This window comes from Notolepis coatsorum, assembly GCF_963971535.1.
Source record: "Notolepis coatsorum genome assembly, chromosome: 15".
Classification (NCBI taxonomy): Eukaryota; Metazoa; Chordata; class Actinopteri; order Aulopiformes; family Paralepididae; genus Notolepis; species Notolepis coatsorum.
This window is the reverse complement of record NC_140179.1, coordinates 29,065,216-29,089,256: the sequence shown is the minus strand read 5'-3', so window position 1 is coordinate 29,089,256 and position 24,041 is coordinate 29,065,216. Positions and strand designations below refer to the sequence as shown.

The 24,041-nt window shown below is 45.8% G+C and overlaps 1 protein-coding gene across 1 annotated transcript in view; it reads left to right on the top strand.

Annotated features, from left to right (window-relative positions):
- The window catches only part of dusp16 (dual specificity phosphatase 16), a gene marked incomplete at its 5' end in the record, with an annotated part of 25,846 nt that extends 1,805 nt beyond the window's left edge, over nt 1-24,041 (top strand). The window contains 5 exon segments of the mRNA XM_084330955.1: nt 10,080-10,218; nt 18,285-18,448; nt 19,926-20,085; nt 22,145-22,268; nt 22,692-24,041. Coding sequence (XP_084187081.1) covers nt 10,080-10,218; nt 18,285-18,448; nt 19,926-20,085; nt 22,145-22,268; nt 22,692-23,994 — 1,890 coding nt within the window.

Here is a 24,041-nt window from a genome sequence, read left to right as displayed (position 1 = left end):
CTCACTCACTCACCTATATATATATATCTATTCACTGAATTCAGAGGTTTCGCTTGAAACCCAGGCATATGAATTTCCTAGCGGCCTCTTCTACAACAAAAGAGATTTCTTTTTGTCCTCGCTTTTGGGGTTGAATCCAGCCTGCCCCTTTATTTGTGGTCTGGCATGACATTGGAATAAGAGGCTTTAAGAGGATGTCTGTCTGCTAGGTTTGTTACTGAGGCAACATTTTCCTACCATTTGGGAGCTGTAATTAATTCCCTGCGTGCAACGAGGTAGAGAACGTGTATTTCCTTAAAACGTGTGCAGGACTCCTTCACCCCTGCTATGTTCAGCTGTGTGTGTGTGCGTGTGTGTGTGTGGTGTGTGTGTGTGTGTGTGTGTGTGTGTGTGTGTGTGTGTGTGTGTGTGTGTGGGGACCTCTTGAGTGGTTGCACCTGCGTAGCGACGAGCCGCTCTGATGTATGAGGCGTACAGTGCAACTAGAAGAGCCCTGGAGCAGAGAGATCTACACACACCCTCCTTTCAGGCCTTGTATTGTGGAACTCTTTATCGCGGGTGCTCACCGGGCACGTTTATATTCCCATATTCATCCAATGGGGACACCGTGTTCTCCCATCCCACTGATCCCAGATCTGGTGCAGGTTAAACAAGACCACGTCCCGGATCTCCTCTTATAAGCTAAGAGAAGATAAGATATTCCTTTATTGATTTATATTGAAATTCGGGCGTCATAGCAGGTGGGAGGATGGTGACGGGGTACGGGCAGAGTAATAGTACAAAGACATAAATATAGGCAATCAAATTAGATCTGAATATAAAAACAAGAGTACAATAAACAGTGTAAACAAAGGTGCAGATGAGGGTCTGAATATTTGAATCTGAATATACTGTATGAGTAAGAGTAAACGGTATACAACGCAAGGTACAATACTTCCAATGTGAAGTATGACGTTGGGGGGGTTGGGGGGGCCTGCGTAGGTTCTGTTCCCATGGTAACATTGAAAAACGGTTTCTATTTATTCATGTATTATACAGGGATGTGACCGGGTGCGTATAAACAGCTTGTCCTGAACGGGGTCGGGTTACTGAGTACAGAGAACTGAGAGTGGCACCAGCAGGGCCCTCATTCATCAACGTGTTCTACGCACAGATCTGTGCTTACCCTGTGCGTACGATCATTTCTAAGCAAAGAGTGGGATTCATCAATTTCAATTTGAACTTGACTCCGTGCTTACATCTACGCACAGGTCAGACCACACTTACCTGGCGCCCAGTGGTAGAATATATTATTACAACAAGGAAATGAGCTTCTGTGCATAATAACATTGGCATGTTCTGTACGAACCGTAGTTCATTATAGTTCATTGTAAAATAGCAACTGTAGTGTAATTATGGTCAAAACCCTATAAATAGCATTTGGAATAATAGATCTTTCTCTCAGAATGAATGCAGCATGGTTTATATAGCGTTATCGGAATATACGGGGTGTAGGCTACTGACTGACTGCGCTCCGCGTAGCTTGATTGATTGATTGATTGAAAAGTTTATTAACAGATTGCAGAATGGGTACAGTACAGTACAGCTCAGTACATACAATTGTTAATTGGGGATGCAGACCAACTTTCGTCTTGTTTACATCAGGGTCCCCCATTTTCAATTCATCATAAATCATAAAGCTCAACTCGTTATTATTTTGCGCACAGACCGCCGAAACACGGGAACGTTTTGATTATATTTAAAAGGCTTTACGTTAAACGAAACAAGTGGAATTTCGAAGCTGTAAGCAGAATAAGTCATATGAATATAGTGTTCTTCCCCCTTTTTACTGTATAAGAAAGAATAGAAAACGCATTGCAATGACACCATGCAGATAGTGGACAGACTATATGATGGGATTCAAGTTCGCGTTTTTGTTGCTCATAGGCATGCTGTCAGAGTATGATATCTTAATCAAACATTCTAGAACATTTGTCGTCACAGATCATGTCCTAATAGAACATAGGCTATGGCATGGATCGTGATATTGTGTGGACTGTTATTATTACTGTACACCGGTACCACCCATTGTGACAACAGCCTTGTGAGTCCCGCACACAAACATGATGGAATTCAAGTTCATGTATTGGGCAGGCTATGCAGTGAGATTCATTGTTCTTGTATATGCTCTCGTATTATATTGTTTATATAGGCTACCCAATACTGACATCAAAATAGATTGTAGTATGCCTCTAGAAATCATATGCAGCAGGTAGAAAATTGACGGGAGATCCATCGCGATTTGGAATAGAATTGAGGAGAACTTTAATCCATGTGTATTAATCAAACAACACGGGAAAAGGCAGTCATATTCCAGCGCGGTCTTTATTAGCCGACAACAAAATAGATGCCTCTAAAAATCATATAGCCAATCGAACACAACTAATAAAGGCATTCATATTACAGCACGGTTATAATGACACACAACCAACGCCAAACAGTGGTCAACGAACGGTCTTTATTAGTATTTTGAGCTGTCCAGGCAGAATTGCAGCAATGGTCTTAGGGAGCCGTTGATATCTGACATCACCGTTTACAAATCCGCCTTTTATTTATCCCATAATACGCGATAGTGTCTTCTTGGTTCGACAGCAGTGAATTCTCCGTGGAGTTTCTCAGAGTCCCGCTCGGGTCAGTCCATTATTTCACATCCCATGGGGGGTGTTTCCTCATTTTCATGACCATATATGGATAATCATGCACGAGCATTGACGGTAGAACAAAGTGGTATTCATCAACACGGAGGAGCATAGAGCCTGCGTACGCACCGTGTGATGAATCCCGACTTCCCTGTGCGTACACTAGTTCTACATTCCGTGCTTACGTGTGGAAATAGAAATGTTCTACCCACACTATTGATGAATGAGGGCCGTGACAGGTCCAACATGGTCATGGTATTTATTTAGCTTTTATTGTTGTGATTAATGTTTCTTATGTGTCTATTTTGCCTTTATTGTTGTGATTAATGTTTCTTATGTGTCTATTTTGCTTTTATCGTTGTGATGAATGTTTTTGTCTCTATTTTGCGTCTGTGGTTGTGCTGGACGTATGGAGCCTCTTCCCAGGAAGACTAGCAGGCGTGAGCTGACGGGGATCCTAATAAAAAATAAACAATAAACTGCGGCAGAGTTGAAAAGCGACGTGAAACAACCCCGAACTCTCCTCACAGAACAAGACCTGTTTTTCATTCCAATCGGTGATTCGGCGTTGCCATGCGAAGAAGAAAAAATTACTTTGGCATCAATCGATTAATCAATTATGCGTGTGGACGGATCTTCAATGGTCAATATGGATTTATTAGTGACACACACAGATCAAAGTACATGTAAGAGGAGTTGCTTCCATCGTGGGCCGACCAGGTTACCCTGAAGAGAGAGAGGGGAGTAGGGAGGGGAGGTGGTGGGAGATGGGGGGGTATTCCCCTTGGCCAAGGTGTGAGATTGAAGCTATTGTCTGGGAACAAACAAAGGGATTCCTCCGCGGCACTATTAAAGGACCTCCATGGCTTTAAATAAAGTACTGGCTTTGGCACCAGAACGGGGGAAAGAAAAACGCAAAGGCCACCCGACCCCAGTCCTGAATAGCACCTTAACCGGGACGTGAACTGTTCGCTGGAAAACCGTGCACACATGTAAACACGCTCATTGAGAATTCTGCAGCGCTGCCTTTCGGCCCACATTCGGATGGCATTTTGCCCATAATGTCTGTGTGTGAGTGAATGAATAGCGGGCGATAGGAAGGGAGCACTAACGCAGGAACCAGATGTGAGGATGACAATGCTGCCACGGGAAGTGGGAAGTGAAGTGCATGTTGACCAGGTGGTATGTACAGTGGCTATAAAGAGCTGCTTAACCACAACAATACATACTGTAGGGCCGCTGTTATCATCAACCAGTTAACCTCTTCGTCTGACTTTCATCTAATGACGGAGAGAAACCAACAATGTACCTTGGCCTTGTGAATCTGTTACTGACCTAATTTTGCCCATATGGATATGTTCTTCTAGGTCCTAACCTAGAAGAAGAAGAAGTCTTTATTCGTAGCACACATTGCTACATTGTCATGCAGCGAAGACACACATGTGAGATGGGCGACACACATACGAACACACACATGCATTTTCTTTTTGGTTTGCCGATTCAATGCCTCTCTGCGCTTGACCCCCCCCCAGTCGCCCTCCCCCCCTAGGGCAGCCGGGAGCAGACCTGGGTAGCAGCGTGCTCCTGTCCATCTTCATCAGGGACGGGACAGCGTTAGCCATCTGTTCTGCATGTTTTTCCATTGGGTTTATCTTATCGGGAGGGGAAACCCTTGGGAGCACGGGGGGGGAGAACATGCAAACTCCACACAGAAAGGCCCGGGAGATACCCCACCTGGGTACCTGGCAACCCGGCAACCTGGTCCCCAAGCGGGATTCGAACCCAGGACCTTCTTGCTGTGAGGCGACAGTGTTAACCACTGCACCATATGGGCAAAATGAAGTCGGTAAAAGGTTAGCTAAACGAATAGAATAGAATATCTTTATTCATCAAGCACGACAGTGGCTCAGGAGGTAGAGCGGTCGTCTCGTAATATGAAGGTTCCCGGTTTGATTCCCACTCCTCTCGGGCAGCGTGTCGAAGTGTCCTTGAGCAAGACACTTAACTGCTCACGATGAGCAGGTTGGCACCTTGTGTCGATGTGTGAATGTGGGTGAATGTGAGGAACAAACGTTTTTAAAGCGCTTTGGATAAAACCATTACCATTTATTTACCACATTTGACATAATACTTCCCAGAATTCGTCTCCTGCGTTTAACCCATTCCAACCAGGTAGGACTAGTGAGGAGCAGTGGGCAGCCTCAGGACTGTCTCCAGCTGCAACATCATTGACCTAACATGCACGTCTTTAACTCATTCAACGCCTGCCACGCCCCATCTCTGTTCTCTAGCGCCAGCTTTCCATTCCCTATTTTCACGACATTTCACGATCTTTGCGGATCTATTGTATATTCTATATTATAGCTATGGAGAAAATTGTCCGGCTCATTTGACAGACACTATTTGTAGTCCAATATGTAAAAAATTGTTAATTCTTTCATGTATACATTTGCGTGTTATCCCGTGGTGAATATTGTATAGTTTCAGAGTGATCCGGGCTAATTCCTGGAAGCTGAGTTATGGAGCGCTATGTGCATTTTGTGAAAGTCGCTCGCGTTGCTCGCCTGGACACGATATTATTTCCAAATCAAAGGTATATAATAGGTATTATGTTTCATCATTAAGGCATCAAAGGGGGGGGGGGGGGTCGTTTTGTGATGCTCTGATGAATGAATGAAAACTTTATTTAACAGATTGCAGAATGGGTACAATACAGTACGGCTCAATACATACAATTGTTAAGGGGATGCAGACCTGAGAAAGACGTTTGTCTTGTTTCCATCAGGGTCCCCCATTTTCAATTCATATAGACATTTATGACATACACAACATACATGACATTTATGGCATAGGGACATATAGGTATTTAGTACTGATACATTTGTGACATAAGCGGTATTCAAATATACAGTACTGTTACCCCTAGATCCTGACAGAGTATATACATATGATGGGGAGGGGACTGTACATTAGGAGGGGGTGGGTGGGTGGGAGGGAAATATACATACGGCGGGGAGGGAATATATACATGCGGTGGGGAGGAGACTGTCTATTAGGAGGTGGTGGGGGTTTTGGGCATTTACGGTGGCCAGTTTCGAATTGCAGCCTCCCGTAGGTGCTCTTTAAGAGCGGTTTTGAATGTGGGCAGGGATTCACATTCCTTTACAGCTTTGGGTAGGGCGTTCCACATTGTTGTGGCATAATTGCGAAACGTGTTTAGTCCCTTGTTTGAGCCGAATCTGGGTTTAACATGATTTGTTGAGCTTCCTCTGGTGTAGTGGTTGTGGTATTCACTGACCTTTGGGAAGTATTTTGACATGTACATGGGCACCCCGGTCGTATAGTGTATCTTGTAGACCAGGCCCATTGTAAGTTTCTGTACTCTGTCGTCTACTCTAAGCCATCCTAGGTTGGCAAAGTGGGCAGGGGTGAGGTGGGTTCTGGGGTTCAGGTCAAGTAGTAGTCTGACCAGTTTGTTTTGTGATGTTTGTAATTTTGTTTTAAGCGCCTTTGAGGTGCTTTGGTACCATGAGGTGCACGCATAGTCATAGTACCCTTGATCATCAGCAACGGCATACGTTTTGAATACTACATACGTTGATCGTTGCGATCGATGTGAAATCATTGTAGGATTGATGTCATATAGTCCTTACCTTTGCTAGGAGTTATTCCTAAATTAATATTCCAATTGTCTGATCGTGATTTCCAGTATTAATGTCCATCGGGTCCCTGACATGAAATGGCACAAAATATGCATCAAGTGTGCTGGACGCGTTCCAAGGTGCTCGAATGAAGCGTTTCACTTGCCTAGGTCCAAATTCTCTGCCCGGACCATATAAAATGTAACACACAGTGTGAAATAAGGTTTCAAAGGGTAGGCGATACTGCAGTGCCACCTAGCAGGATCCGGTTGGCATTGCACTCTCGGGGGTCTCAGAATGAGTTCCAATGATAACACAGAGGTCCGTGAGAGTGTATAGGATATTAAAATCGAAAAAAAGAAAAACTGACCAAATAACGAGTATACTCATTATTGGCGGTCAAGCGATGGCGGCCAATAACGAGTATACTCGTTATTGGCGGGGAATGAGTTAAGGTGTAGGAGGAAACCCATGCAAACACAAGCAAACTCCACACAGAAAGGCCCCCTACTGGGGTTTGAACCCACAACCCCCCCTCTCGCTGTGAGGCAACAGTGTTGACCACTGCACTACTGTGGTTCCTCCAGTGCATTTCCTGTCCCTTCAATTCCACTGAATGTACGACGACCAATCATGTTGACAAACAAACCTTACAGACCTGTTGACAGACAAACCTTACTGACATGTTGAAAGACAAACCTTACAGACATGTTGACACACAAACCTTACAGACATGTTGATAGACAAACCTTACAGACATGTTGACAGACAAACCTTACAGACATGTTGATAGACAAACCTTACTGACATGTTGAAAGACAAACCTTACAGACATGTTGACAGAGAAACCTTACAAACCTTACAGGCATGTTGACAGACAAACCTTACAGATATGTTGACAGACAAACCTTACAGGCATGTTGACAGACAAACCTTACAGGCATGTTGACAGACAAACCTTACAGACATGTTGACAGACAAAGACAAACCTTAGTTATGTTGACAGACAAACCTTACAGGCATGTTGACAGACAAACCTTACAGACATGTTGACAGACAAAGACAAACCTTAGTTATGTTGAAAGACAAATCTTACTGGCATGTTGACAGACAAACCTTACAGACATGTTGATAGACAAACCTTACAGATATATTGACAGACAAACCTTACAGTTATGTTGACAGACAAACCGTTATGGTATATAAAATCATACAATAAGACAACAAAGGATAACAAATCAATTAAAACACGTACAACTTGATTGACAAAGGTTGGGGATCAGGGTTTTAAACTCTGCAACATAGGGGAGAATCTCAAGCTTTAAGGACCTTTGGAGTTCATTCCATAAGCTAGAGGGGTATCATAGCAAAATGCAGAAATGCACTGAGAGACACTGAAATGCAGTGTGAGAGACATCTGTGGTCACTGCACTAGTACCAGTCCACCTGTCCTTGGAGGGATCCCGTCCGGTTTGCACGTGGAGCCTTGTGCTTGATGAGTAGCCTAATGTGAAGAAGAGCATTCCATTGCCAAGTCAAATTCTCCATATATGCCATATACTAGGAAATAATAAACATGATTCTATGATTCTATCAGGGATGGGCAAAACAAAAACAAAACTGCTATTCAATAGTCACCGGGAACTATTCGAATACTAATCGAAAATGTCCCCCCAATATATGATTTTGTTTGGCAAACGTACAAAACTTTGCTACAATGTAAAAGCTGTTAACAGACCGTTATGCTACCTGGCTAGCTAGCGAGCTGTACCCAGCATGCCGTTCAGCGGTGTAACAATTGATAGGGTCCCCTCTCAATACTCGTAGTTGCTGGTAAAAACAAAGGAAACTATATTTCTTGAGACCAAACAATTTTGGCATAAACGACTATTCGAATAATTTGAAATATAAATATATGATAAATAAAATAATAAATATATATAAAATCTATTATTAATAGTACTGGAAAGTCACTTCAACTGGTCTCAGCTCAGGTGTGCTCAGTGGCGCCTCAGCAAGCCTTGAGCCTAGATGTGTGTGTGACCGTGGTGCGGGAGGTAGAGCAGTCGTCTGGTAATCCAGAGGTTCCCGGTTTGATTCCCGCTCCTCCCGGGCAGCGTGTCGAGGTGTCCTTGAGCAAGACACTTAACCCTTAACTGCTCCCGATGAGCAGGTCGGCACCTTGCATGGTCGCCTCCGCCGTCGGTGTGTGAATGTGTGAGTGAATGGGTAAAATGTGAGGAACAAATTGTAAAGCACTTTGGATAAAATAACTGTATAAATGCAGCCATTTACCATTTAACCATACAGTTAGAAGTCGGTCACTATCTCGCCTGGCCGGTCTTTACCGCTTCCTCTGTATACCTTCAGCAGAAGTGGTTTAGCAACCGTATAGAAATCATTACACGTTAGAAAAGATGACATTTAGGCTCAGTTTACCCTCCCGAGAGTAGAATAAATGGACTCAGTACATTTATGTCACAACAAAGTATCCATGTATGAACCTTTAGCACTGTAGTCTGTACTGGAATAAAAAAGAAAACGGCAACCAAAGAGGGAAGAGTATTGAAATCAAAACCAAAATTCAAACTCAAACAAGCACTGCTACAAAAAGTAGGAGAAACTCTGGTTTTGTTATATCATGCTTTAGCCAGAGGCGCTCATAACTGCCCTCTGTTTAAAAAGCATATGAAACAGAATCTGTGCTCCTCTACTTCAGGCAGGCTGCTTGGCTTTAGTGTTTGTTGGTGCGCTGCTGTCTGGGTGCCATGGGTGAGTGATGTCAGCTCCCACACACAAGGAGGGAGAGAGAGAGAGAGAGAGAGAGAGAGAGAGAGAGAGAGAGAGTCTAGGGCGCAGGCTGTCTCTGTAGAACGCTTTTGCTGAAAGTGCTGATGGGGGCCGTTTTGCTTATGTCGGCCTCTGCGCCGCGATTGGCCCGGCGGCGGTAGCCGGTGTTGCAACGGCAATAATCAAACATGGAAGTAGGTCAGCGTCTGAGACATTCGATCTGTACATTTTATTAAAGCCCCCGGTCCCTTATGTGTGTGTGTGTGAGTGTGAGTGTGTGTGAGTGTGAATACACGTGTGTGTCTCTGCTTGTGCGCCATAATGTACTCTCGCCTCATGAGCGGCCTGTCAGACGGGTTTTCCACTAGCCGCGTTTCTGTCGGTGGACGTGTTCTTATGGGTTCAGGCCATCTTGGTCTCAGGAGTGTGAGTGGGCGTTTGTCTCTGTGAAAGGCTGAACACGGCGGAACACAATGTAGCTTGTAACAGGCGACCAGCAGTTAGTTAGTAGTTGTGTAGAGGTGTGTGTGTGTGTGTGTGTGTGTGTGTGTGTGTGTGTGTGTGTGTGTGTGTGTGTGTGTGTGTGTGTGTGTGTGCGCGTGTGTGCGCGTGTGCATATTAAAAGAGTAATAAATCTTCTTGGAATTGTTGTGCAAGTGGGTGTAGGTTCCTCCCGATTAGCCCACATGTGGATTGGTGTTTGTCGTGTTTGTCTACTCTCTGCCTTTATCACTTTATTGATGATTATCTAGCGTGTGAGGGTGTGTTTTGTTCGTGTGTGTGTGGGTGTGTGTGTGTGTTTTGTTCGTGGGTGTGTGTGTGTGTGTGTTTTGTTCGTGGGTGTGTGTCGGATTACCTCATTGATTGACTAACCCTTCCTCCCTTTTGGTTTTAGCTGACACATATTGCTGATTAACATTGTTGTATGATTAACTCTTCCTCCTCCTTTCTGCGTGTGTGTGTGCGTCAGTTGGAGTTGCAGGGAGGTCAGGAGGTCGTCGTGTATGACCAGAGTTCCTCTGACCCGGCAAATCTGTCCTCTGAGGCCTTCCTAGGCGTCCTATTGGCCAAGCTGGAGAAGAACTTCCCCTCCGTCCACCTGCTATCAGGTAAGCCCCGCCCTCGCCCGTCGATTCACATCCTGTTCGCCGTGAGGCTATAATCGACAGTAGGAATATCAACGCTGGTCTACTAGGGGTGGAACGGTATGCATTCGAACCGTACACCGTTCGATACGACCTCCACGGTTCGGGGCATGTGTGTATTGTTCGGTTATATAACGTTAGCCTCGAGCTAGGCTAACGTTACGTTAGCTACGAGCTAACTAACTTTAGCCGCAAACTAGCGAAGTGACTCCACGACACCAGTTCGATTAGTGGGGAAGGGGGGTATATTGACGAGGCTTGACAACAGAGGTTCAAATATAACGTCAGGTTATTCTATAACCCTAGTTATATGAGTATAGGTCGCGGCCCTCTGCCGGCGTTGCTTCTTCCGGACATCACCGATGGCATCGGGTCGGGGGAAATGTGGCTGGAGCACGGAGCGCTCCTCCTCCATCTCCCTGCAGGCTGCCGTCATCTGCTGCATGGCCGACCCGAATAATCCAGCATCGGAGAGGGGGGCCATGAGCAGCGGAATCCTCCTCTGGTCCGGCACCCGCGCCTGCTCCAGCCAAAGGTGGCGCTGGATGAGAGTGGCCAGGGCGCGCTCCTTCCCGGCGGCTATCGCCTGCAGCTGGGTAAGGTGCAGGATGGCTCCAGCCGCCTGGGCGTGAAGGTATCGTTAATGGTCATCCAATACCGACCCGCCCACCATCAGCCCCGACATGTAGCGCGCCAGGTGCGCGATGTTGGAGGTCGCAGCCAGGCTCTGTGTCGAGGCGATGTACACCTGGTCACTCCACGATGCCAACTGCCTAGCCGACTTCCCCTGGGGAACCGGCTTCCTTAATGGCTCCCACACCATTTCGGGGCAAAGTATGGCTGCCATCGGGCTATCAAGCCGAGGCACCCCGTCCTTTAGCCCCTGGACCAAAGCCACCACCCGCGTGACTGGCACGTAGGCGGGGGTAAGGCCAATGATGCGGGATATTACCTGTCCCTGTGCCACGTAAGCCTCCATTGCTGGGAAGAATGGGCAGACAACGCCCGTCTCTCTCACAGGACGACGTTGCCAGAGATGACCTATCATGTCATCAGGAACAGGTGCCGGCAGTGGCTGCGGCAACGCCACGCCATTAGCGGCTGCGGCGGCCGCCATGAGCTCGGGGAACAAGGCAAGCAACTCCCCTTGCATACCTTCCTCCATGTCACTCGCGTACGGGAGGCTGCCTCAGCCGCCAACGTCCGACGCGGCAGATAGCTGGGCATCTTGTCTCGGGGTCAGAGATTCTAACCCAACCCTGGAGTACAAGGAACCCCAAGGAGACGCAGCACCCCCTGCCACTCCCCGAGGGGGAGAGTGATACGTCTCTACTGGGGCTTCGAACAAGAGAGCTCCCGCCCCCTCCATGTAATCCTCAGTTTCCATCGGAAATGGAGAAGAGGCAAGAGAACTCTCGTTCGGCTCCAGCACAACACTAAAACCAGGCCGTTCACCCCTGCTGCTCGCCGCCTTATGACGAGAGCGAGCCGAGGCGAAGAGTCGGCCACCAGATGTGCTGTCGGCCTATCGGTGGTGAAAATAGGGAAGGAGCTGATGGTGTGGCCACGACCCGGCTTATGTAGAGGAGCGGATGTGGGTGTGGCCAGGCGGATGGGTGTGTGCATGTGGAGAAAATGATTCATTATTAGATTGGATAAAGGGATAGTTCCAATAGAGCAGAGCGTAAGCTATACGATAATATAACTGTTTGTGTTCAATAACGAGCTCTTGCTGTACCACAATCTCTCCTAGCTCTAACCGTCACTGAATGTGCCTGATGTCAAATGGCCTCATTCTTTCAGTTTTTGCATGACTACGTCCTTGAGAATAACTGAAAAGTTGGATTATTTTTTGGCTATATATCTTATGCTGATGTATGGTATTTTTGGAGTGTTACATTTATATAATTTTTTTTATCCTCTTTTTCTCCGCCTGATTTTCTGTGCTTTTCCCACATCCCAATTTAGTCGTTATGCCAATTCCCCCGTCCCCTACCTGGTCGTTGTGCACATGTGCCCCCTACTGGTCGGTCAAGGTCTACTACATGCTTCCTCCGACACATGCAGAGACAGCCAGCGGCTCTCTTTTCACCTGACAGCGCGGTGAAGTGTAATGCGTGGGAGGTCACACTGCCTTCACCACTTCCTGTCTTTTGCTGTGCAGGCGCCCTGACCTGACCTGTAGGAGTCGCTGTCCACAACGCCAGATTACCACCCCAGTGACTTCCCTCCCGCTAACTCAGTTAGTATGACGGCTGGCCCAAGCCGGAGGCAATGCTGACACCCGGATTCGAGACCGGAGTCTCTCGCATTGGTGACGAGCGCAATCTCCGCTGCGCCACCTAGCCGCCCACCCCGTGTTACATTTATTTTAAATAAAAAACAACATAAACTGAACCGAAAACCGTAAACCTAAAACCGTGATACCGAACCGAACCGTCGATTTTGTGAACCGTTCCACCCCTATGGTCTACCAGTGGTCGGAGATGGCACGTCACGGCACTTTGCGAGCATCTACCGGCTCAGGGCTGCATTTTTCGCCGAACATATAATATACCGTTCGAAACATCTATTTTCCGCCGTTCGAACGCCACCTCACTCGACCAATTCCATGCCTCGGTTCTCGAGTTACATGACGATATGTCAGGCGAGTGTCTTTTTACAGGCCGCACATCAAATGACCACGTCGGACAGTATACGCTCGAGAACAAGACACTTGTTGTAGCCAACGAGTGTCCGCTTCCAACAATGCCTCTTGTTGGGGGGGGGGGGGGGGGGGGTGGGGGGGGCGAATTTAGGAACTAGGTGAAAGTTGACAAGCGAAAATCAGTTGTGACTCAGACTTCATAACGCACGGAGGTGGATGTCAGAAATGGATTTTGGGGGCGCTCCAGTAGCACACCACATAGTGCGCTGAGTCGCAAAGCGGTCGTCCTGGGTTCGTTTCCCACACCCGGTGACCATATGCCGCATGTCTTCCCTTCTTTTCCTCCCGTTTCTCCCTCTCTCTGTCTTCTGTCGGTTCTGCGTGGCCAAGAAAAAGCTGTCGGTCCTGCGCGACCAGGAAAAAGCTAATAAAGATAATATTTGGATATAATTTGGAACTCTTTTCTTTTGGCGTCGGTTTACTAAAACCTCTCTCAAAGACAAATTTCTGAACAGAATTCTTGAAAATTTGGACGTGTACTACATAAGACTTCAGGCTATGGAACCGCTGTGTTTTGCAGCTCATACCTCTATGCTGGAATAATGGAATCTGTGGAATGTTGCAACCACTAAAGAAAAATGTGAGTACACAAGTTTACAAGTTGCTACCAAACATTAGAGCTGCTATGTCATCCCATTGCTGTTAGCTAGCATTTGTGCTAATATTAGCTTAGCACAAATGAAAGCAGATATGGACCACGATCCTAGCTGTTGGCCAAAAACAGCTTTAAGCTAGGCTAGTGGTCCGAAGCCGCTTCCATTCATTCGTGCTAAGCTAGGCTAGCTCAAAATAGCTTTCTACTGAACGCACAGAGAGGAAATCGGTATCTATCTTCTTGTCCGACTCCGGAGAAGACGGTAGGCGCATTTCCCACGGCGTCGGCACGTTCCTTCTTAAGAGACCGCAAAAGGGAGCGCAGAAGCGGCAGAAACTAATACCCGCCTTCACTTTTGGAACACACTCTCAGAGCTGCTGAATTACAGGACAGGTTTGGAAAATCGCTGGAAGCCAACGCGTCTGTCTGGAGAGGCGAGGTCTCGCTGAACCTGACCCTGTTTACCGGCCCTCCCTCCCCTTATCAGCTCCTCACAACCAGCCTGGTGACATACATTACATTCAAGCCACCTGCTCCACTTGCAGCTCACACCAGAACTAATGACTCACCTGGCAGATTGTATTGTACATCTGATGAATGGTGATAAAAAAGGGGCCTTTGCCTCAAAATATTGGACATGCCGTTGGTTTGTTTTCCACAGCCTCAGGACAGCAACGTCTTCCAGATAAAGAGTTACATTTCGCAAGGAGATACCCACCCATTTAAGAAAAAGAAAAAACAGAAGTGATACCTCATCTCTCACACATGATCGCTGAAGTAAGAGTAGGCCTACAGATTAGTATCGTGGGTCTTTGACCAAAGACCTTCGGTTACAAAGTAGTAACATTTGAGGTCATATAATATAATATCACAACCGTTTCCCCTGATATGAATGGTATATATTTGAAATATAATGTATCACTGCCAAAGTGTTTAATTTTTACATACAAGTGCAATGGCACTGAAATGTTTCTAATAAAATGACAAATAAACACTCAATTACCTTTACCTTTAGTAATTTAGCTGAACACTTGTATCCAAAGCGACTTACAAGTTCTGTACGACAAGTCAGCAGGAAGGGTACAACTCTTTCAGCTGATTAACAATGTTCATCAAACAGTGTTGAAACTTGGGTGCTGCAGTGTTGAGTGCATAGTAGTAGAGACATATTAGTATAGTAGGTAGAAGATTAATTGGTGGAAAAGTGCATAATAGTAGCATACAGTAAGAAGGTTTAAAAAAAAAAAAAAAAAATAAAAGATATTGATTGAAGAAGTGTGTTTCTGCAACTTTTCTATTTGAAATATATAAGGATTAATATCGGGGGGAAGGTTTTAACACCTATCCAAGTTGGAGACAGAGAATGTATCAGGAATGACACCTTTGTAAATATCCTGTAAAAACCTGACCGGAGTTGACCTTTAGTTCTCATATCCTCATATCTTTTTACTACTGCTTTTAGCGAAACCTCAAACTTAACAAGAATCCGTTGATGTGGTTCCTCTTCTTTGGTTCTCTCTGGTCACGACGAACCTCGCAGAACTTCCCTTTGGCCTTTTATCAGGGTTTTGAATAACAAGCGTTAGTTTCTGCGAGGTCCTTAATAATCTACGAGGGGAAATCCAGCTTCCCTCTTTTATATACACCCAGCAGATAACAGAGAACGCTGTTGTATAACCCGCTCAGACCGTGACCTAGTCGTGGAGAGCATGAAATTAACTTTTTTTTTCTTCTTCAAAAGGCTATGGCTAAGTGAGAGAGTGAGAGAGAGAGAAGGGGGGGTAGGGAGAGAGAGGGAGAGAGAGAGAAGGGGGGGAAGAGATAGTAGAGAGAGCGATAGAGAGTAGAGAGAGCGATAGAGTAGAGAGAGAAGGAGAAGGAGGTGGGAGAGAGAGATAGAGTAGAGAGAGAAATAGAGTAGAGAGAGAAGGAGAAGGAGGGGGGAGAGAGAGATAGAGTAGAGAGAGAAATAGAGTAGAGAGAGAGAAGGGGAAGGAGGGGGAGAGAGAGAGAGAGAGAGGAGGGGGGGAGAGATATTGTAGAGAGAGAGAGAGAGAGAGTAGAGAGAGAGAGAAGGAGGGGGGAGAGAGAGAAAGAGAGAGATTGTAGCGAGAGAGAGAGTAGAGAGAGAGAAAGAGAGATTGTAGTGAGAGAGAGAGCGAGTAGAGAGAGAGAGTGAAGGCGGGGGGAGAGAGAGAGAGGGTGGAGTCATCGATCCAACCATTACATCATGGTCACATTACGCAACCCTCTCAGTGGAAAGAAAAAGGAGGGGGGGCTCTGGCCGTCCCCGTCCACTTGATAAACAATGCGCTGAAATGTCACAGCGCTGAAACTCAGTATGCCCATCCGTCAGCAGGCGTGACAGCTCTGAACGTGGGACTTGAGCGGATATGAGCGCAGAGAGTCTAGTCGCGGGCGTTGTAAATAATAGCCTGCGGTAGTCCTGAAGGCCCACGCTGGACCCCCCCCCCCCGCTCTCTGGCTGTTCTTCCTTTAGATTAGATTCAAATGTATTGCCATCATACAGCAAGTACAGTACAACGAAAAGAAGTTTGACATCCAACCAGAGTGCAAATGTAGCAGTAAAGTGCAATAGTGATATACAATGTACAGGTGATTCAACTGGGTATAAAATATATAAATGAGTACTACGGAGTAATAGTGCTTATCAGATGTATGTGTAGAGTTGTAGTATTAATGTGTGCAGTGATACAGGTATAATAAAGACACTATGGTAGTAAGTCATACTGGCTGGCAGCGTAACTAGTAAGAGTAGGTAAGGGACATGTAGAGATATAGATATAGTATCTACAGATATGTAAAAAGGATTATATGCAGGTATGTACAGACAGATGTGGATAGATATATATATGGTGCAAATAAATATATATATATAGTGTATATACAGCATTTCTGTACATTTATATATAGTCCACTTTTGATACCTGGTAACGTTATATATACCTGTTATATATTCAGATTAAAATTGTATTTATTTTATTTTATTGCCTATATTTATTGTAATGTAGAATATAACCAATAGGGCATACAGGCCAGTTTATTTGTCTCATATTTTTATATTCAGAGTTAATTATATTGTTTACGCTGTTTATTTTATTTTCTCATATTTCTATATTCAGATAAAATTTACTATTACCCTGTCCATACCTGTACCTCCTCTCCCCCATGCTGCTATAAGGGGGATGAATAAAGGAATATCTTATCTTATCTTAATGATAGTTGAGCATTTTCTTTTGTTAACCCTTTCAGGTGTGGGATATCATAGATAGCATGTTGAGAACTAAACCTTCTAATGATGACGTAAAAATCGCTACCGGACACTGATATGGAGTTCCATAATTCCCAGGGAGAATTCGGGGAAAACATAAAAAAGAATATTCATATATTAAATATTATATATTAAAAAAAACACCTGAAAGCATGAATGGAATGTCTAATATACAGACTCTTCAACTGAAATTACGATAACCTGTGAGATGTACACAATATAAAGGTTGTGTTTTTTTAATACGGCTATAAAACTGTCCCATTTTGTCTCTGTGGCGGAAGATTAATGTGCAGAGGTAGTGCGATACTCTGGGAACAATCGGGAACATTGCCTCATCAGGTCCGTCCTGACAGCCGGGCTGAAGGGGACTTGGAGAGGCTGGAAGAGGCTCAGTTCAAGGGCTTGTTGCCAGGCAACCATGTGGAGAGGGAGTACAAGGCCGTAGCAGGTGGTTAGATGTACTGCTGTGTAACTATCGACTGAACCACGACAACAGAGCACTCCGCTGGCCAGTTAGATCCCGTACTTCTGCTTGTAATCCATACCCGGAGAGTGTGCGCTGACAGTATCCACCGACCTGCTCTGTATCCCTTTTCCTTGCCAAGGGTGGATCATCTGTAGATAATGACGTGTGTGTGTGTGTGCACTGACCTTCTCCGTCTGTACTTTGTGTCTCCGTTGTGAGATGTTCACAGTGGTTATGCCTGTATCGATATCTGTACCGATATCTGTAGTTTGCTAAAATCATCAGGGCATCATCAGTCGGTTCCCCCAGTGCCTGAATCCCACACAGAGAACCACGTGAATCATGTCAAAAATCAATGCAAAGCGACTTGATTATTATTATTTATTTTGTGACCAACCATTTAAATCTTTAATCAAAAAAGGTAGAAGCATAATACTTACATACACATGGTATCTGTATATACTGTATGCACAATACCACATACATGTAAGTTGAGGCATAGAGATGCATGTACAGTATACATAGAGATGCAAAGCGACTTGATTTTTGACATTCAAGAATGTTTGATCTCTCAAACGGTCATTCTCGTCCATCTACCCCAAACTGATGGTCTCGCATCTATATTATTCGGTAAAAAAAGAACGGAATAAAAAGAACGGACCGGATCGGTACTCAGTATTTGCCGATACTTGGACCAAAAAAGTTAGGACTCCCGAAACAGCACCGGCACCGGAGAGCGACGTCGGCGCCTCCTCCCTATAATTTGCACCTCCGGAATAACATTTCCGGAATTACACCGCCGCGCCTGAAGCTAAACCATCACAAGGGGAAAAGTCGAACGTAAATCGACTGATGTCTACCATAAAAAAAAAAAGAAAAGAAAAACTCTTTGATGTAGGAACGAAGAAGCTTTAGTGTCTTCAGGTGAGCGTTTGATAGTAAGTCTTGATGTTTGTTTTGGGGTTTCCAGGTGGCTTCTCTGAGTTCTCCCACCTCTTCCCCGGTCTGTGTGAGGGCAAGTCCACACTGGTGCCCTCCTGCGTCTCCCAGCCTTGTCTGCCCGTGACCAACACCGGGCCCACCCGCATCCTGGCCCACCTCTACCTGGGCTGCCAGCGCGACGTGCTGAACAAGGTAGGCCCACCGTGCGCCGGTCCCACTGCGCCTCCTTCACTTTAGCTAGTACTGTAGATCCAAAAAGTCGGTAAGAGACTCAGAAGGAGCTTCTATCCACAGGCCATCCGGATGCTCAATGACAATGACACTATGTAACAAACCATCATCTACACCAGGGGTTCCCAAAGTTTTCAGGCCGCGACCCCCGAAATAACAGTGTCAGAGAGCCGCAACCCCCACTATTATAGGCGGTATAATTTTGCAAACGTTCAAACGCACACACTAATAAGTATTAGAGGCTTTTAACCAGGGCCGGAAATGAGGAAATCATTCAGGCCAGGAAATATAGTGCGAAATATAGCCCCAGTCAGGCCACTTTTTAAGCGGGGGGTCCCCCACCAGGACATTTTGTGTTACAAAGACTTCATTTCCTGCATTCTGGTGCAGGAATTGTTTTATTTGTACCCTTTAAATGCCAGTGTTTGTGATGACATGACTGCATAAAAAAAATTTAAAATAAAATTGGGAAATCTTTTTTTTTTAAATCATCTGGCGACTCCCACTTTGGGAACCCCTGATCTACACTCACTGCACACACATCCACATGTACACACTCACTTTAAACAAACACTCACCTTACCACTCACTCTACTCACTTTAGACACTTTAACACACTTTATATTTATCTATTATTAAAGAGATTTGCACTACATTCATACCTCATTTGCACCCTACCCTAAGTTTTGTACTCATTTAATTTCTGCATCGTACCTCACTGTTACTCATTTTACTCTGTATTGTATTGTATATATGTATATTGACTGAACATTCTTTACTTACTTTTTACTTACTTCTAACAATTTTTTTTTACTTACTTTTTTTATTGTATGTAGCACACTCTCAGGGGCTCATACAGAAACAAGCATTTCACCATAAAGTATTCTGTATTTTATTATGACAAATAATAAACAAACTTGAAACTTGCTTTTACCGTGTCACTATCTCAGTGCAAAGAATGATGCAGAGCACTTATTTCTTTTTTTACACAAACTGGAACTGAACCAAAACGGTAGGCCAATCGCTTTCTGTGATCCCCAAACACAATCAAGGTCGAATAATTGACTTCATGGTTTAAATGGTTACATATCCAATTTATAAAATATGTAAATAGAAGAAGATTACTTTATTGTCGATTGTACACAAGGCAATTGAGCTTTGTCTTTTCGCATATCCCTCCTATAGTTACACATACACACAGTCCACCACACATAATGCATTTCATCAGAGAGGTCAGAGGTCCGAGGCCATGAGAAATAAATCACCACCGACGGTATTTCTCAACAATATTCCTGAACTATGACCCCGCCCCAAGCCTGGTAATTAAGTGAGAAATGTGGCCCGGCACTCGAGGCCTCGTCGGGTCTGTGTCGTCGTTATGCGTGGCGTTGCGTAACGATGTGAGTCTCAAGGCCCCTCTCCCTCCTCCTCCCCTCAGGAGCTGATGCAGCAGAACGACATCGTGTTCGTCCTCAACGCCAGCAACACCTGCCCCAAGCCAGACTTCATCCCGGAGTCCCACTTCCTGCGCGTCCCGGTCAACGACAGCTTCGGCGAGAAGATCCTGCCGTGGTTGGACAAATCGGTGGAGTTCATAGGTCAGCGGGGCAAACTATTATATTTAATTAATGTATTCCTTTATTATTATTATTATTATTATTATTATTATTATTATAATTTGTATTATTATATTTATAATGATCATATTTATAATAATTATTATTATTATTAATATTATAATAAGTATTAGTATATTCATATTATAATTATTAATACTTATCTTAATTAATTAATGTAATTTTTGTTGTTATTATTATTGTTATTATTATTTTTTATTTATTTATTAATAGTATTACTTATTATTATCTTAATGAATTAATTATTTAATTATACTTATTGTTATTAATTATAAGAATGTAATAATATTATTATGTTATATTATATATAAAATAATATTATATGATTTATATTATTACTTGTATGTCTTAAAAAGAATTGTAACCAGGTTTGTCCCATTGAGATCCAGTATCTCTTTTACAAGGGAGACCTATTCAAGAACAGCAGCAATACAGAGTTTCAGAATAAACACATAGACATTACAGATAAAAGTAACATTACAACATGATCAGATAAAACATTTGCACACAGAAAACCTGGTTACAACAGGCTTACTTTAAATACACTCAGGGTTACCAAGCTGTGGGTTTTAAGACCAAACTGAAGATTGTTCCAAGCAGTAGGTGAAGAAAACCTAAAAGCTTTCTTTCCCATTTCTGATTCAAGTGGGAAATTGAAATTGATTAAAATTACTTGGGAACAACAAAGTGCAGAAAAGTTCTTTGAACAGAGGTTGTAATTTCCATCGTTCAAATTGAAAAGAAACTATAAGTAAATCAATTCAATTCAGTTTATCGGAACCCAATACTAAGAATTACCCTGTAGATCAGAACATACTGAGACTGAGAAGACGTGCGCATCAGGAAGACCAGTTCACTCTTAAATATAATACATAAATAATACATAAATCTGAGAGACCCATGATTCAGCATGTGGAGACAGTGAGCAGAGGCGTTCATATAGAACACATCACCGTAATCAATCACAGGTGGAAAGGCAGACTCCACCAGGTTTAAAAGGTCTTACATTTAATAATCAGACTTTCAGCCCTTAAAAAGTCTTAAAGGGGAACTATCTTATAAATGGCCTTTTTGAGTGTTTAGCATTATTTCCTAGCTATGTGAACTTATATTAATATGATCTATGTCTCTAATTCTCATATTGGCGCATTCTTCCAATTCTCCTCTCACAATATTCACCCTCACTGAACTGAGTCATCTGAAAATGTGATGATTTGTGATGTCAGAGAGACACCGCTGCATGATAATGTTCAGGCGAGGCAGTGGTTTACCATTGTGGTTGGAGCCCAGGCTCAAAACACCTTAAGATCTTGAGGTAGAAAAATGCTGTTTTTGAGTACTTGATTAGAAATACAAAACAATGAATAAAAAAAAAAAAAAATGACAGAGGTGTTCCATAAACTCACAGGAATTGTGTAAAAGTGCACAAATAGTGAAAGAAATAGTAAAATAGTTCCCCTTTAAATATGTTTTTTTATAGGTCTTGAAAGTTTAGGAGGTTACTTCTATGTTGCGATAACTTCTCTGTATCTTGTTTAAATGTGTTTGGGGGGAATGTCCAGGCTGAAAAGTAAGCAGTATGGTACAATCAGTTCCCCCAACAATTCGTATAAAATTACTTCTTTCATAGTCATTTTCCTTCATACTTCTTTTGCCAGTATGGCCGTGAATTAGGTATTAAATTGGTCTTAAAAAGGTCTTAAATTGAATGTGTTGAAATCTACAGGAACCCTGTGGGACACCTTGACCTCTCGAGTAATGAGGGAAAGATTTCTCTGCTGTTTAAAGATGTGACCATTATTAAGACCAACAGTGTGTGTGTGTGTGTGTGTGTGTGTGTGTGTGTGTGTGTGTGTGTGTGTGTGTGTGTGTGTGTGTGTGTGTGTGTGTGTGTGTGTGCGTATTTGGAAAAACACTTGTTCGTAAGGTCACTGTATACGATGCGCGAACGAGGGAAGAACGCAGCCTTTTCCTTCTCAGATGTGACTGAAGGTCCACGGTGACGCTTGTCTCGTTTCAGAAAAGGCAAAAGCCTCCAACGCTCGCGTGCTCGTCCACTGTCTCGCTGGCATCTCCCGCTCCGCCACTATCGCCATCGCCTACATCATGAAGCGGATGGACATGTCCTTGGACGAGGCGTACAGGTGAGGTGGTGTTTCCAACCAAAACAAACCGTAAAACACCTTGTCAGTACAGTAGCCTGGTGCTGCATGTATGAGGCATAGGTCACATTCCTCTTCACGGAGCTCTCTCTCTCTCTCTCTCTCTCTCTCTCTCTCTCTATCGCCCCCCCCCCCCCCCCCCCCCCGCGCGCACATTCCACTGTCCGTAGGTTGCAACAATACAGCGTGCCTGTCCTAATGAACCCACATCCTCATACGACCTCTAATTAAACTGTCCCCAGTGTCACTGCCAATTACAGATGGGCCTTTATGATGCCTGCTAATGATGGCCATAGAATTCGGTTCATATTCTATAGCCGCTACGACCTCTCTGCTGACTTTTATGTGTGTCCCCTCCTCCCTCCCTCCCTCCCTCCCTCCCCTCCTCCCCTCCTCCCTCGCCAGGTTCGTCAAGGAGAAGAGACCGACCATCTCCCCCAACTTCAACTTCCTGGGGCAGCTCTTGGACTTCGAGAAGAAGATCAAGTTGTGTCCCCATGGCACTGAGGCCAAACTGAAGTCCCTCCTCCACCAGTCAGAGCCGGGCGGCGAGGCGGCCCCCGGCCCGCAGGAGGGCCCCGGCGCCGTCGTCCAGGAGGCTCCGGCCGGTCGGGACTCTCCGCTCCCCCCCGCGGACCCGTCCATGCTGGAGCCCCTCACTCTGCCCTGCGTGCTGGCCGGGGTCCCCGAGGAGCGCCTGCTGGCCCAGGCCCTGAGCGGGCTGCAGCTGGCAGGGGAGGGGGCGGAGGAGAACGCCAGGCTCAAGCGCTCCTTCTCGCTGGACATCAAGTCGTACGGGGAGCCAGGCGGCGGTGGTGGTGGTGCTAGTGGTGGTGCTGGCGGTGGTGCTGGCGGTGGTGGTGGTGCTGGTGGTGGTGGTGGTGGTGGTGGTGGTGGTGGTGGTGGCGGAGTCCCCCACCGGGCCTTCAACCCCCATGCGGGGCCCGGGGACCCCTCGGAGTACTACAAACCGTCCCCTTTCAAGGAGCCGGCCAGCAAGCCCTGCCAGTTCTCCCCCGTGGAGGAGGTGTCGGAGCAGTCCACCCCGGAGCAGAGCCCCGACAAGGAGCAGGCGGACGGCCCGGCGACCTCCACCAGACCGGCGACCTCCGGGGGCATCTCCGCGTCTACGTCCACCGCCAAGCAGCCCAAGCCCCAGCCTCCTCCTCCTCCGCCACAGTGCTCCCATCAGCCGCACCGGAGCGGCGGCAGCGCGGAGGAGAGCGCCCACGCAAGCTTCCTGTTCGGCCTGTCCCGCAGCCAGCAGCACCTGGCCAAGGCGGGGGGCCCTCAAGGTGGGGCCCTCAAGGGCTGGCACTCCGACATCCTGCTGGGGCCCGTCACCGTCTCCACCTCCTCCCTGGCGGGCGGCTGGTACCTCTCCTCCGAGTCCACGCGTTTCTACTCCACCTCGGCCATCCTGAGTGGCGGTGGCGGCGGCAACGGCGGCTTCACTACGGCCTACAGCTGCAGCCAGGGCTTCGAGGCGGTGAGGCGGCGCGGGCGGCAGAGGAGCGGGGACCGCGGGGACTCGCGGCGCAGCTGGCACGAGGAGAGCACCTTCGAGAAGCAGCTGAAGCGCCGGAGCTGCCAGATGGAGTTCGGCGACGGGATGTCGATGGAGAGCCGCTCCCGGGAGGAGATGGGGAAGGTGGGGGGGAGCCAGTCCAGCTTCTCGGGCAGCATGGAGATCATAGAGGTGTCCTGAGGGTGACTTCTAGGGGGGTGGGAGGGGGGGGGGCATTGCTCCCCCCC